We start from the raw sequence: 12,282 nt of genomic DNA on the forward strand, positions 1-12,282 counted from the left end.
TGAAGATGAACATTGAATACTTAATGATCGACTTATGACATGTTTGAGGACAGATGATAAAATGATGGATGACATGACAACAGCAGGACGGACAGATGGATGGACAGATGTTTGATTTCATGATCTCTAGCTGATCTGATGGATCACATGATGAATGCGATGAAGATTAGACGAGTCATTGGAGATGGATGATGGCGCTCCAGAATGATTCGATGAAGATGGGTTTTGTTGGACTGCATCTCACCTCGTTTTCCACCCGGGACCACCGGAGTCTCCCGAGCCCCATCCACCCCTTCAACTTCCCAGTCATCTGAGGGAACCAGCTCCCATCCCCAGGCTTCCTCTTCTTCCTTCGCCTCCTCTTCCTCTTCAAACACCTCCTCTTCAGGCTGGGTGGGAACCTTCTTCATCTGCACGGCTCCAGGAGAGACCTCCTTCACCAATGGGACCCGTCCTTTACCAGGCCTGTCTGGTTCTGATGCCTCCTCTGGGGTCGGCTTCTTTGGGACCTTTTTGAGCGTCACAGCTTCGACTGAGTCTTTTGGGGAAACTGTTTTAGGAATCCGTTTGACTTTTTCAGCACTTGGCTTCGGCTCTATGGGGACCTGCTCCGGTTCTTTTTCTTTGGGTTTTGGCGAAGGTGTCTTTTTAAGCTCGACCTTTTTCAGTTGTTCGATAGGCTTTAGAGGCTTTTCTTCTTCCACTTTGTCTCTACCGACTCTGGGAGAAGGAGTCTTTTTCAGTTGGATACCTTTCTTTAAGATGTCTGTTGGTTTTGATGGGATCTCTTTCTCTGCTTGTTTCTGTTTTGGTGGACTTGCCTTCTTTTGTGAAACAGCCGGTTTCTCTCTCTCCTGAGGTTTCTCGTCCTCTATTGTAGGAGTTGCGGTCTTATCAACTTTCCTGAGCTGCTGTTCTTTCACATCTTTAGGAATGTCATCTTGTGGAGTTTGGCTGGGGACATTGGTGTCTGCAGGCTTCTTCTCCCCTTCTTCAGATTCTGTTTCCTGCTTTTCTTCAGGTTTGGTGTCGTGTGTGAAAGGCTTCAACACAACCTGCTCTTTCTCTTTGACTTGTTTGGTAATGGTTTTAGGTTTTCCCCGGAGCTTGTCGGTGGCTGCTGGTTCCTCATCGTGGACTTTATCAGCCTTTTTCACCTGCGGGGTCTCCTTCTGGTCTTCACTGACTTCAGGAGTTCCTTTTGGACTCCTCGTGGGAGTGTCTTCATCTTTCTTGTGTCTAACAGCAGCAGAGGGTTGATCTCTTTGTGGTGTCTCAGCTCTCTTGAATGGAGTGCATTCAGTATCTGTCTTTGCTTCACCTTTGTTCTTAGCTTTTGGAGCTTCAGCTGCTTCTTGTTTCTGAGGTTTTTCAAATGGTTTCAGTGTCACTTCTTCTTGGTCCTCATCTTTCTTTGGCAACTTCTTTATTTTCTTTTTAGTTAAATCTAGCTCCTCTTCATCTTTTGGGAATTTAGGGATTCGTATCCATCTAGATTTTTCTTCTTCTGGCTCCAGTTGTTCAGGTTCCTCCAGATGCTTCATTTCAGACGTCTCTTCAGCTGCAGTGAAGACTCGTTCAGTTCTCCCGAGTGTGAGGACCTCTCGATCTTCTCTGTCCCGGAGCTTCTGAACAGTCAGTTCGGTATCGAAATGCCTCACCACTTCAACCTTGTGAGTAATGACTTCCTTCTCAGGCTCTTTGAGTTTGGTCGGCACCTTTTTTAGTTTGATTCCTTGTGGTTCTTCTTCTGGTTTTCCTGATTTTTCAGACGGTTTCAGTTTGACTGACTCTTTCTTCTCATCTGTCTTTGGCAGTTTGGTTATTTTCTTCTTCTCGACCTTAGGCACCTCGGGTTCTTCCTCCTTCTGTGGTTTTGGAGTTCTTGTCCATCCTTCTTTCTCTGCTTTCGACACAACTTCATCTCTTTCAGCCTCCTCAAAATAGTCAAACTGAACCGTCTCTTCCTCTGCGGTGAAGACTCGTTCAGTTCTTCCGAGTGTAAAGATCTCTCGATCTTCTCTGTCGTGAAGCGCATGAACTATCAATTCCTGGTCTTGATGCCTGGTCACTTCTGCTTTATGAGTTATGACTTGCTTCTCAGGCTCTGGAGATTTCACTGGAACCTTCTTCAGCGTAATGACCTCTGGTTCTGGTTCCTTCTCTTTGGGTATTCTGGTGAGCTTACTCTTCTTCGGTGATTCAGGTGTTTTGGTCTCTTGAACCGGAATCTTACCCTTTTGCTTAAGAGCTGGCACTGTGGTTTAGGCAGTAAATACATGTTTTATACCATGAACATAAAGACACACAAAGCACTGGAACATGAACATGAAAAACAACAGAAAACTGTCATTTATGAGAGAATGTATAACTGCCCGTACGAAGTAAAGAAGCCAATATTTGTATACCTTTAGTCGGCCCAGGCGCTGAAACTGGTCCCTTGTCTGAAAGAATTTGAATGAGATAAATCTAAGTACACATGATACAAACAGTCTTATAGAAGAAGGAATAATTCAGGGTCAAAGAAGATGTGTTTTTTTCAGACAGACAAAGCCTTGAGTCAAGAAGGTGTGGCATGCTTTTGTGCAGAATTTCAACGATTAGGTTGACTCCAGGTAAGTTAAATCCAGACGCATCCGGAGATGTTTGGCCTCTTTTGAAAGATACTGTTAATATATAGATGTGGATCGGGTTGGGTTGAGGACTGAACTTTTATTTAGGTTTCGACAAACACCAGACCAGGACATGAAGACAGGATTGGACAGTGAACACATTTCATAAAAGAAAGCTCAGATTGATTTCAAGACATAAGAACTCATCAACGTACTAGATAAACAGATCGATGAACAGGATGAACAGTTAAAGGGATGTTACCTTCAGGGGGAGGGATTTCCTCTGATGCAGGAGAACGCTCAGCCTTTACGGCTGGGGGAGATGGTTTCTTCTCCATCGGTGATACTTGATCTACAAGAACGCCAACTTGATTAAATCACTGGCAAAGATCTGATTATCAAGAAACAACTGACAGATAATGAAACAACACAAAGTTAAAGATTTCAAACCTACACAGTTCTGAGAGGCAGGACAGACAGAAACTGAAACACTGATGACAAACACAAGAAAATACCTGCTGGAGAAACCACTTTTTCTACAGGAACCTTTGGTGTTGGTGGAGATGGTTTCCTGTCCTCTGGAGGAGACACTTAGGAGTAGAAGATACCAAAGAGAATGACCAAGAGGGCAGAAGATGTGAAAGTGATAAGACATTAAATGAGAGGACAGGTTAAAGACGTTAAAAGGAAAGAAACATGAACATCACAGACTGTTATCTGAAACAAAGCAGAACATTTAAAAACACGGTTCGACAAAAAGAGGACAGAATGAACGTAAAGAACTACCTGCAGGAGGAGCAACTTTGGCTGCAGGAGCTGAAGGGGCTGAAGGCTTTGGTGCTGGTGGAGATGGTTTCTTCTCCTCAGGAGGAGACACTTTGGAAATACAAGATGCCAAGATCATGACCAAGACAACAACACGGTCAATTAAGACAGACAGATGCACTGAAACAATGCAAGAAAAGACTGGAACACAGTGGAGAGCAAGTGAAATGGTAACAAAAAACAAAGAGCACAAAGAAAGTTGAGGGCAACTTATGATCATCCAGCAAAGAGAAAAATCAGCAAACACATATATTCACAACGACAGACAAAACCAAGGATAACAACTACCTGCAGGAGGAGCTACTTTCTCTGCAGGATGAGGAGCTGAAGGCTTGGGGACTGGCACAGATGGTTTCTTCTCCTCTAGGGGAGATACTTTGGAAATACAAGACGCCAAGGTCATGACCAAGAAAAGATTAGGCTTGGTCAAACATAAACAGTGACACAAAGAGCAAATGACATGAATCTGGAAACATTCAAAACAGTAAAACCAAGACAAACAAACCAACTGACAAAAGAACAACATGGCTGACTCTTGATGAGCCAGCAAAAGAGAGGAAAGTACACAGAGAACAGACTACCTGCAAGAGGAGGAGGATGAGAAGGTTTTGGTTTTGGTGCTGGTGCAGATGGTTTCTTCTCCTCTGGAGGAGACACTTTGTAAATACAAGATGCCAAGATCACGACCAAGACAACAACACGGTCAATCAAGACACATTCAAGACTTAAAGAGGATTTAAATGAGGTGACAAGATATGAAGGTAAAACCAAACAACAGAAATTAAAGATGTCATTAGACCAATAATGGTTCCTTAGTGCATGGTATATGTTATGTTAGTAACGTCTCACAATGAAGATGGACACGAGACATGAAGGTTATTGTGGTATCTCTTTAAAGAGGGGTTGATCTGATGGCGATCATAAGCCTGTACGGCTCAAACAAGAAAGAGTACCTTTCTGAAGAGTTTGTTCAGTCTTCTGTAGCCCCTTCTTTGGTTCTTCTTTAATTTCAGTTGTGGTGGTTCTAGCAGATTCAGATAAGTCCACCTCTGGGGTGAAAACTTGTTGTTCCAGAGATGCTGGTTCCTTTGATAAAAGAGTTTCTTCTTTGGGGGAAAGAGGTGTCTTCTGAGGTGGATCTAGAGGTCTGGTAGTCTGGCACACATTGTCTTTAGTGATTGGTTTCTTTGCTTGAGTGGCTTTGTCTTGGGAAACATCTTCTACAGGAGGTAACACTATTTTTGGAAGGGCAGCAGAGGTCTTCATTGAAGTGAGGGCAGAATCTGTGAAGGGTGGAGTATCCTCCATAGGACCGACCATTTTCTCAGCTGAAGGAATTTTAGCAGGAACTGGAGGCGACACTTTGCTACTTGCTGGGACGGGTTCTTCATTTGACACAGGAGATGATTTCATATCAGCTGTAGGAGGTCTTGTTATTTCTTTCAGAAGAGACTCCCTCTTTGTTAGGGTAATCACCTCTGTTTTGGGAGGAACTGTTGCCATTGGATGAGAAAGGGATGATTTGGGGAGAAACTCTTGTTCAGGCTTAGCTGGAACTCTTTCTTTATGAGGCACGATTCTTTCAGATTGAATTTTTTCCACTTCATCAGACTGAGCTTTTATGAAACTGACTTCTTTTGGCACTTCAGACGCCTTTGGTACAGTGATTTCATTTGGCGTCTTGGATATTTTATATTCAAGATCCTCAGTTTGATAGACAGTTTCTTCTTCATGATGTATTGATATGAATGATTCAGAAACCTCTTCTTGCTCCACATACGTACAGGAAATGTCAGCTTCCTTGAGTTTCTTTTCTTGGTGAGTTTTCTTGTAAGATGATACCTCTCTTTTGGTTGTGAATCCAGCAACGTCCTCCTCTGTAGGCCGGCTTTTGTCAGGAGGAGGGATTACGTCTGTCTTTGGTGGAAGGACGAAGGCTTTCACTAAAGGTGGAGACACAGATTTCTGGTCAGCTGCTGTTTCATCTGGATAAGAGTCATCTTCATCTCCGTGTCCTGTGTCCTGTAGGTCTTGAGCTTCATATTCTGTGTGTGAATGCTCAGTTTCTTCTCGCGGTTCAGTGCCTTCGACTCGCTGATCTTCATTGTACCATGTAGACACCTCTTCCTCTTCCTCTGCACGAACCCTTTGTTGTATTATCTCCATTTTCAAAGCGTTGTCTTCTCTTACAGTCGACTCCCAGAGCTCCACTCCCCTCTCAAACCTCCGGACTTCTTCTTGTCTGTGTCCAACTTCTTCTGCCAGACACATTTGTTCTTCTGGACCCTTCCTTAAAGAAATCTCTGCTCTGTCTTCAAGTTCTAGTGCTGTTTGTTTAAGACCAGTCTTAAGGGGGACTGGGGTTGTTTTTAAGACAGGACCCAAGATTGAAGATTTGCACCATGTAGCGGTGGCCAAGAGAAAAACAACACAAGACAAAACTATCAAAACACAAAAACACGATTTCATTTTGGTATGTGTTCTGCTGGGATCCTTAATCTAAATCTAAACTGAACATTTTGAAAATCATACCTCTCTGTTGAGAAGTTTCTTTAGACTTTGGTTGGACTGCTATTCCAGAAGGGTCAACCTCGTCTGGATTCAGGAACAGATAATCACAACCAGTCAGTCTACAAGAAACTCTGCTGACTTTCTAAATGTACCTGAGAAGATGCAAATTTGGGCGTACCTTTGGTGGGTGCACCTGCCTCCAGCTGTGGTGTGATTAGTGCTGTTGTGTTCTGAGGTACCTCCCTTTGTTTTACTGTTTTCATAACCAATATGGTGGCGCAAACACATGACAGCACAGACATCAGGACACAACCATGACACATTAGCTCAAGATAGACCAAACAAAGAAGTCAAGTTAGAAGATCAAGAGGGGTGAGGATTAGTTTGAAGAGGTTTGAACTTGTTGAAGACATATCTACCTTGTTGCTGAGGCTTTTTAGCTGGAGGGATTTGTCTTGGTGGTTCCAAATCTGGCTCTAGTGGCAGATCCATAACTATTTTGTGTGCCACTGGAACCTTCTTTTGGGCTTCAGGAACCTTCTTTGTTTCTTCCACAACTTGTTTTGTTTTTTGTGGTACCATCTTTTTGTCTTCTGGAACCTTTTTTGGTGTTTCTGGAACCTTCCTTTTCTCTTCTACTACCTTCTTTGGTTCTTCCGGTAACTTCTTTGGTACCTCAGAAACCTTCTTTGGTTCCTCGAGTACTTTCCTTTGTTCTTCTGGAACCTTTTTGGGCGTTTCTGGAACCCTCTTGGAGACTTCAGAAACCTTCTTCAGTTCTTCCAGGACCCCCTTAGGTGTTTCTTGAACCTTCTGTGGTTCTTCCGCTTTGGTTTCAGAGATATACTTTGGTGCTTCTGGCTCAGGTGTCTTTGGTTCTGTGATAACTTTGAAGAACATTTTTAATAAGATGTTCATCTTGTAAACATGATTTTTGATCAAATCAAGTGCAGTCACACTCTATCGAGTGCTGAGCATCTTCAAAGAATGTTTGACATCACATAACATCAAAGAAACAACACAAAAATAAAACCACAAAGAAGCCTGGTCACAGCATCTTCATAGTACCTGCAGTTGGAGCAGCTTCAGCCTTTGATGGAGAAGGTTGAACCACAGGCTCCTCTGGTCTGGTAACATCTTGTACTTAAGAGAAATGTATGCATTGTTTCACCAACAGGTAATCACCAAGGCTAACATGGCATCAAAGATTACACTCTGAACGAGCGAAAGACGATATAAGAGGACATGAGGACGATTCCAGACATTATCAATCGATACCTCTAGCTGGAAGACGCTCCGGTGTTGAGGGAGAAACCTTCACTGCAGGTTCATCAGCTCTTCGTACTTCTGGTGCTTTAAAGAACATTTTAAAGAGTAAATCTTTGTTAACCTTATAGAAGTCAGAAAGGCTTTGACATTAGTGTCCACTCTGACGAGTGTTTCACACAAATCTACAAGCCTGAGATCACAAAACACACAACACATGACATCACAGGTCACAGAGGTCAAAGAAGTAGAAAACACTGCCTCTCCTGCACTGTTTCTTAATCTTACTCCAGTCTTTGATGGAGTCATCTGATTGGCTGAACTATGACTTCCTCTGGTTGGGTTTGTTCTACTGCTAACACATTTATAAAACAGTAGAAAGTGTGAGCTTCATTATTGACACAGCAGAGCCACGACCTTCCCGTTTAGAGTTAGTTTGTAAAGAGATGATAACGAGCACAAACACATGTTACTCAAAGATCCAGCTCAAGAGGTTAGCAGTGAAGACATGATGCTTAAAGCTTTAGATCACAGCAATGTGAAAGACTAAGAAGGACATTGTGTAAAAATGTCTTCAGGTGATCATTTACTACTTTACCTTTAGGTTTTGGTGCTTCAGGTGCTCTCTTCACAGGTTCTACTTTGGGTTCTTGAGGCTTCAGTTTGGGTGCGGTTGGCTCAGGGGTTTTTTGGGGGGCTACTTTAGGCTCAGGAGGAACCCTTTGAGGCTCCTCAGGTGGAGCAGGTGGAGGAGTGACCTTCCCAGGAACAGTCACTAGCTCTTGTTTGGGCTGCGGTTTGGTGTAAACTGAAGGTTCTTCATGATTAAAAGAGAAAGATGGCCGAGAGTCAACAGAGAGCACACACAGCGTCAAGAGAGAAAGAAGGCACAGAGGGAACAGAGAAAACATGAAACATATAAGGACGCACACACAACCTGATAAACGGACGCACAGACAGAGAGATAGATGGACGGAATACAATCATCTATAGACAACATGAAGTTATGAAGACAAGACTGGAAGAAGATAACAAAAGATTGATCCAAGAGGAAACAAAGAAAGAATTGTTTTAAATATTGAAAGACAAACTGGTTCACATTTCATGCAAAATTCTATAAATGTACAGATAAACAATTCAAGTTTTATAAAAAACTACTGATATAGAAATAAAATGTGTTTAAAAATGACCAAAAACTAACATGTGTTAGGATGGTCTTGTGTTCTTGGTTTGTAAGTCCGTGTTTGTTTGTTTTTAAATTATGAACAAAATGGAAAAGATTTCTTCTTCATGTGTTTCATTGAATAAATCTTTAAGCATTGAAACCAAAATCTGTGTTCTTACAGAAGCCCTGAGCCCTTTTATTAAACTGCATTTCCCCGTGATAACGAGGAACTTCTGTTTTTTTTATCTCCACAAAAGCGACGTAGTTTCCCTGACATATTCGAGCAGACATCAAGAGAAAAAATTACTAAAAATTCAAATCAAATCTCTTAATGCTCGTCGGCTTCCTTTCTTTGTGACGTTCTTTGCAATAATTAAAAAATTAAGACTTCCTGCATGAATGTTTTCTACTTAATGTGCAGAAGAAGAAGAGTCGGCACACTTCTGCACTTTGACCCTTGACCTGTGCATATCTACTCTGTATGTTATCTTTGTGTCTGTGCTTTATGAAGTGTTTGTGACTCCTGAAGGATTATCTGTGCGTGTCATGTTAAAGAACGAAGAGTCCGAGTCGATGAAGACTCAAGAGCAACAGACAAAGACAAACAAGAGTAACAAAGTTTACCTGCTGCGCTCAGAGTTTCCTCCTGCCACGACTGAGCCGACACGGTCCCATCAGGCTGCAGTTTCATCGCCTCAGGTACTTAAAAATATCATCATCATCATCATCAGTTCTCTGATCACAACTAACATGAAGAATGCTTAATGAAAAGGTCATGAAGAGAAACAGGAACACAAGAAGAGGGTCTCAAAAACAAGAGACAAAGGACACAAAGGTGCACGGGTAAGAAAAAAAAAAAAAACAGACTGGTGTGAAAAGGAGAGAAGGTGAGATACCTGTGAAGGAGACTGAAGACAGCGCTGCAGGCTCAGAGAGTTTCTCCTCTGCTCTCCTGTAACCCTCAGGAGCTTCAAAGATCAAGAAAGTTCACATTAAAACGATGACAGATCAACTTCACACCGTCTACACTACAGGAAGCTTCAGCGAGGGTTAATAAGAGCGAGGAGGCGGTGGACGAGTGAAAAACAAGAAACATGAAGAAGAGTAAGGAAACAGTCCGAGAGCACATACACTGAAGAGAAGCGTCTATGAGCTGCTGAAGCCGTGAACAATAAACCAAGAGGGCAGACAAACACGGTGGTGAGCAGAGTGGTGGTTTTGATCAGCTTCACTACGCTGCAGCCACAAGCTTTATGGGAAACAGCCAGCTTGCTTTTTATTTCAAAATCAGGGATTTATACCTTGAGGGGTTCCTTCTCTGCTATCCAACTGAGTCCTCTCAATTATTTCCTCCACAGGTTTTTTCTCTTCTGGTGAAGGAGAAAAGTGAGCTTAGACCAAAACATCGTGAGTGACACGTGACCACTGACACGGGTCTCTATCTGTCTGCAGGTTTACTGCGATTAATCAAGTGAGGAAACATGTAGATGAAGATAGAGGACAGATACAGACACATGAAGAAGGAGACGCAGACGGACAGACAGAGTGAAGATGGAGGTACTTTATAAAACAGAACCATCAGCTGTTAGATCTGAGCTCCAGAACATCATCACTACATGTTTGAACTCAGTACAGATGAGGAGTCCGACAACGACACACCAGAGATCTGCCATTCATCTCAAATCTGATGTCAGCTTTAAACAGCAGTCTGAAGTTTGTCACATTTTGATAAAACAGATTATCGGATTTATTTTCATTCAAATGTCACATATTCTCCTCCTCATCAACCAGTGTAAATAAGTCTCAGAGCTCGTCAAAACATGTGTGTGAAGTTTCTTGTTCTAAATCCACTCTGATCCTGTATTTGATCATGCCTATAAACCCCTCTATTGCAGCCCTGCTCAGAACAGGCTGTTTCTGTGTCTGTACCTTTAAATGTAAATGAGCTGTGTCTGACCACGCCCCCTCTCTGGAAGGGCTTGAGTTTCTCAGGCTTTCTCGCTCCATGTCCTATTGTTTACGGTGAGAAGGCAGACTCAGAGGGCAGAACAAACACCTAGCTGTGGGAGTGTCACCCACCTGGGGGAGGGGTTACTGCCCTTCTTGATGTCATTAAGGGGAAATCGCCAAACAGTCTGTTTGAGCACACATTTTCTGAAAAGTGGAGCAGGAAAAAGACGGAGAGGATGGACTTTTCTCATCATTGGGGGGTTTGTAGACAGACTAGAGACACATATAAGAATTAGAGGAACATGGTGAAGTAGATTTTTAATAATATGTGACCTTTAAATGTTTATAAATTTGATTTGAAAATCTCAAAAGATAACATTTTTGCATTCAGCCTGTGTTCAATTAAAAGGCTTAGAATTTGAAAATCCAGGTCTGGATGAGAAAGGGTGACTAAAGACTTAAAGGGGGCGCAGGTAGCCTAGTGGTTAGTGTGCACCCCCCATGCACTGAGGCTGTAGTCCTCAAACACTGAGATTAATTCCTTCCATAATTATTTTTGAGTTCACAGAAATGTGACTGAAGTCAGATTTGAATTCTTGATTTGAATTTAATGACAGATTTTGAAAAGCAGTCTTGAAACATTTGATTAAAAATTATTTTCAGAGTTCCTAATGTGGCCGTGATCCTCATCTGTACGTCTGTTTTCATGTCCTGACATTTGAAATATGTCTTTAGAGAAGGTGGAAGAATTAAAGTTGTTATGGCAGATTATTGTCAGGAGGGAGGACGGCTGTAACGTTCACTCGGTTATTTTGGACGATGGAGGAGGTTAAACTTCAGGACGGGGGAGGGGCACACTTTCATATTAATATTGAAGTCACAATTTTATTCACGCAAAATCAGAATTCAAAGTGATTTTAGTAAATGTGAATTATTCCTTTATGTACCTTTGACTTGTGTTCGTTCTTCGTACTGATAAAACTCAGCAGAATCTTTTGTAGAGAAACATTTAAGAGTGAGTGATTTCTGTGTAAAAGTGTTAAAGAGGGAAAGTTTGTTTGATGAAAGCGTCCCAGACTCACCTCGGACCACCATGGAAGACGTTTGTGACACGTGAACCGATGAGTCTGGGACGTCTGAAGGTTTTTCACAAATCAACATCAGTTCATGTTGAAGTCAAATATTCGACTGTTTTATGACAGCAAAACTTCACAGTTTCTCCATTTTACAATAAGTGTTTAAACATATCAACAATCTGAGTGTCTCTGAACTTTGAAGCTCCGTGAGTCTCAGAATAACGGAGTGAAGGTTTCCTCTCGCTGGTCTGAACCTGAAGACTTGTTCAGTTTTACTGTCATAAGTTTGAGTGATTTGAAATACTCACCCTGAGGAACCCTTCCTAACCCAATCTCTGTAAAGGACAGGGTACAGAATGTTATTTTATCTGAAGTTTTGGTTTGAACGTCAGAGACTTCTGCTGTGTGGTGGCGTGTACACACCTTTGCCCGACAGGTAAAGCTCAGCGGTGCTTCGAGCTTCTCCGGTCGTTTCCAGACGAGCAATCACCGAGTAAATGCCTGACAGATTGAGGACAGTATGACGCTGATTATTACCGTTTGGTGTTCAGCAAGAGCTCACTTCTTAAGCTTCAAACGTCACATCAAAAATATTCATATGCAATTAAATGTGCTGCCAAAAGGTCCGTTAACCATCAACGTCTTTATCCCCGTACGCTGATGACCCTCTGTTCTACGTCTCATCTAAAGATCCTGTGAGGAGTTTTAGCTGTTTATGAAAAAGACTGAACGTAATACTGATGACTTTTCATGACCTTAAAGAGTAAATTAGACCCTCAGCAAAAAGACGGACCATTTTTCTTTATAGTTTGTTTTTAATATTTGGAACCAATCTGAGGGGCGGTTAGCTGGAGGGCTAACCAACCGCCTGAAGCAC

The 12,282-nt window shown here is 42.3% G+C and overlaps 1 protein-coding gene across 4 annotated transcripts in view; it reads right to left on the bottom strand.

Annotated features, from left to right (window-relative positions):
* LOC109985143 (titin) overlaps positions 1-12,282 on the bottom strand; it is a 168,706-nt gene that overhangs the window by 99,612 nt on the left and 56,812 nt on the right. For 2 of the 4 annotated variants that reach the window (XM_065962527.1, XM_065962525.1), the window contains 21 exons: positions 11,829-11,906; positions 11,714-11,740; positions 11,412-11,465; positions 11,277-11,321; positions 9,681-9,749; positions 9,276-9,347; positions 9,004-9,081; positions 7,813-8,031; positions 7,227-7,301; positions 7,017-7,091; positions 6,368-6,835; positions 6,127-6,201; positions 5,970-6,032; positions 4,391-5,794; positions 4,019-4,093; positions 3,726-3,812; positions 3,399-3,488; positions 3,128-3,202; positions 2,875-2,964; positions 2,409-2,444; positions 245-2,257 (listed from right to left, as the gene is read on the bottom strand). In XM_065962527.1, coding sequence (XP_065818599.1) covers positions 245-2,257; positions 2,409-2,444; positions 2,875-2,964; positions 3,128-3,202; positions 3,399-3,488; positions 3,726-3,812; positions 4,019-4,093; positions 4,391-5,794; positions 5,970-6,032; positions 6,127-6,201; positions 6,368-6,835; positions 7,017-7,091; positions 7,227-7,301; positions 7,813-8,031; positions 9,004-9,081; positions 9,276-9,347; positions 9,681-9,749; positions 11,277-11,321; positions 11,412-11,465; positions 11,714-11,740; positions 11,829-11,906 — 5,268 coding nt within the window. Of the gene's footprint in view, positions 1-244; positions 2,258-2,408; positions 2,445-2,874; positions 2,965-3,127; positions 3,203-3,398; positions 3,489-3,725; positions 3,813-4,018; positions 4,094-4,390; positions 5,795-5,969; positions 6,033-6,126; positions 6,202-6,367; positions 6,836-7,016; positions 7,092-7,226; positions 7,302-7,812; positions 8,032-9,003; positions 9,082-9,275; positions 9,348-9,680; positions 9,750-11,276; positions 11,466-11,713; positions 11,741-11,828; positions 11,907-12,282 lie in introns of all 4 variants that reach the window. The other 2 variants (XM_065962529.1, XM_065962526.1) reach the window with 1 other exon arrangement.

This window comes from Labrus bergylta, chromosome 13 (assembly GCF_963930695.1).
Source record: "Labrus bergylta chromosome 13, fLabBer1.1, whole genome shotgun sequence".
In the NCBI taxonomy this organism is placed as follows: Eukaryota; Metazoa; Chordata; class Actinopteri; order Labriformes; family Labridae; genus Labrus; species Labrus bergylta.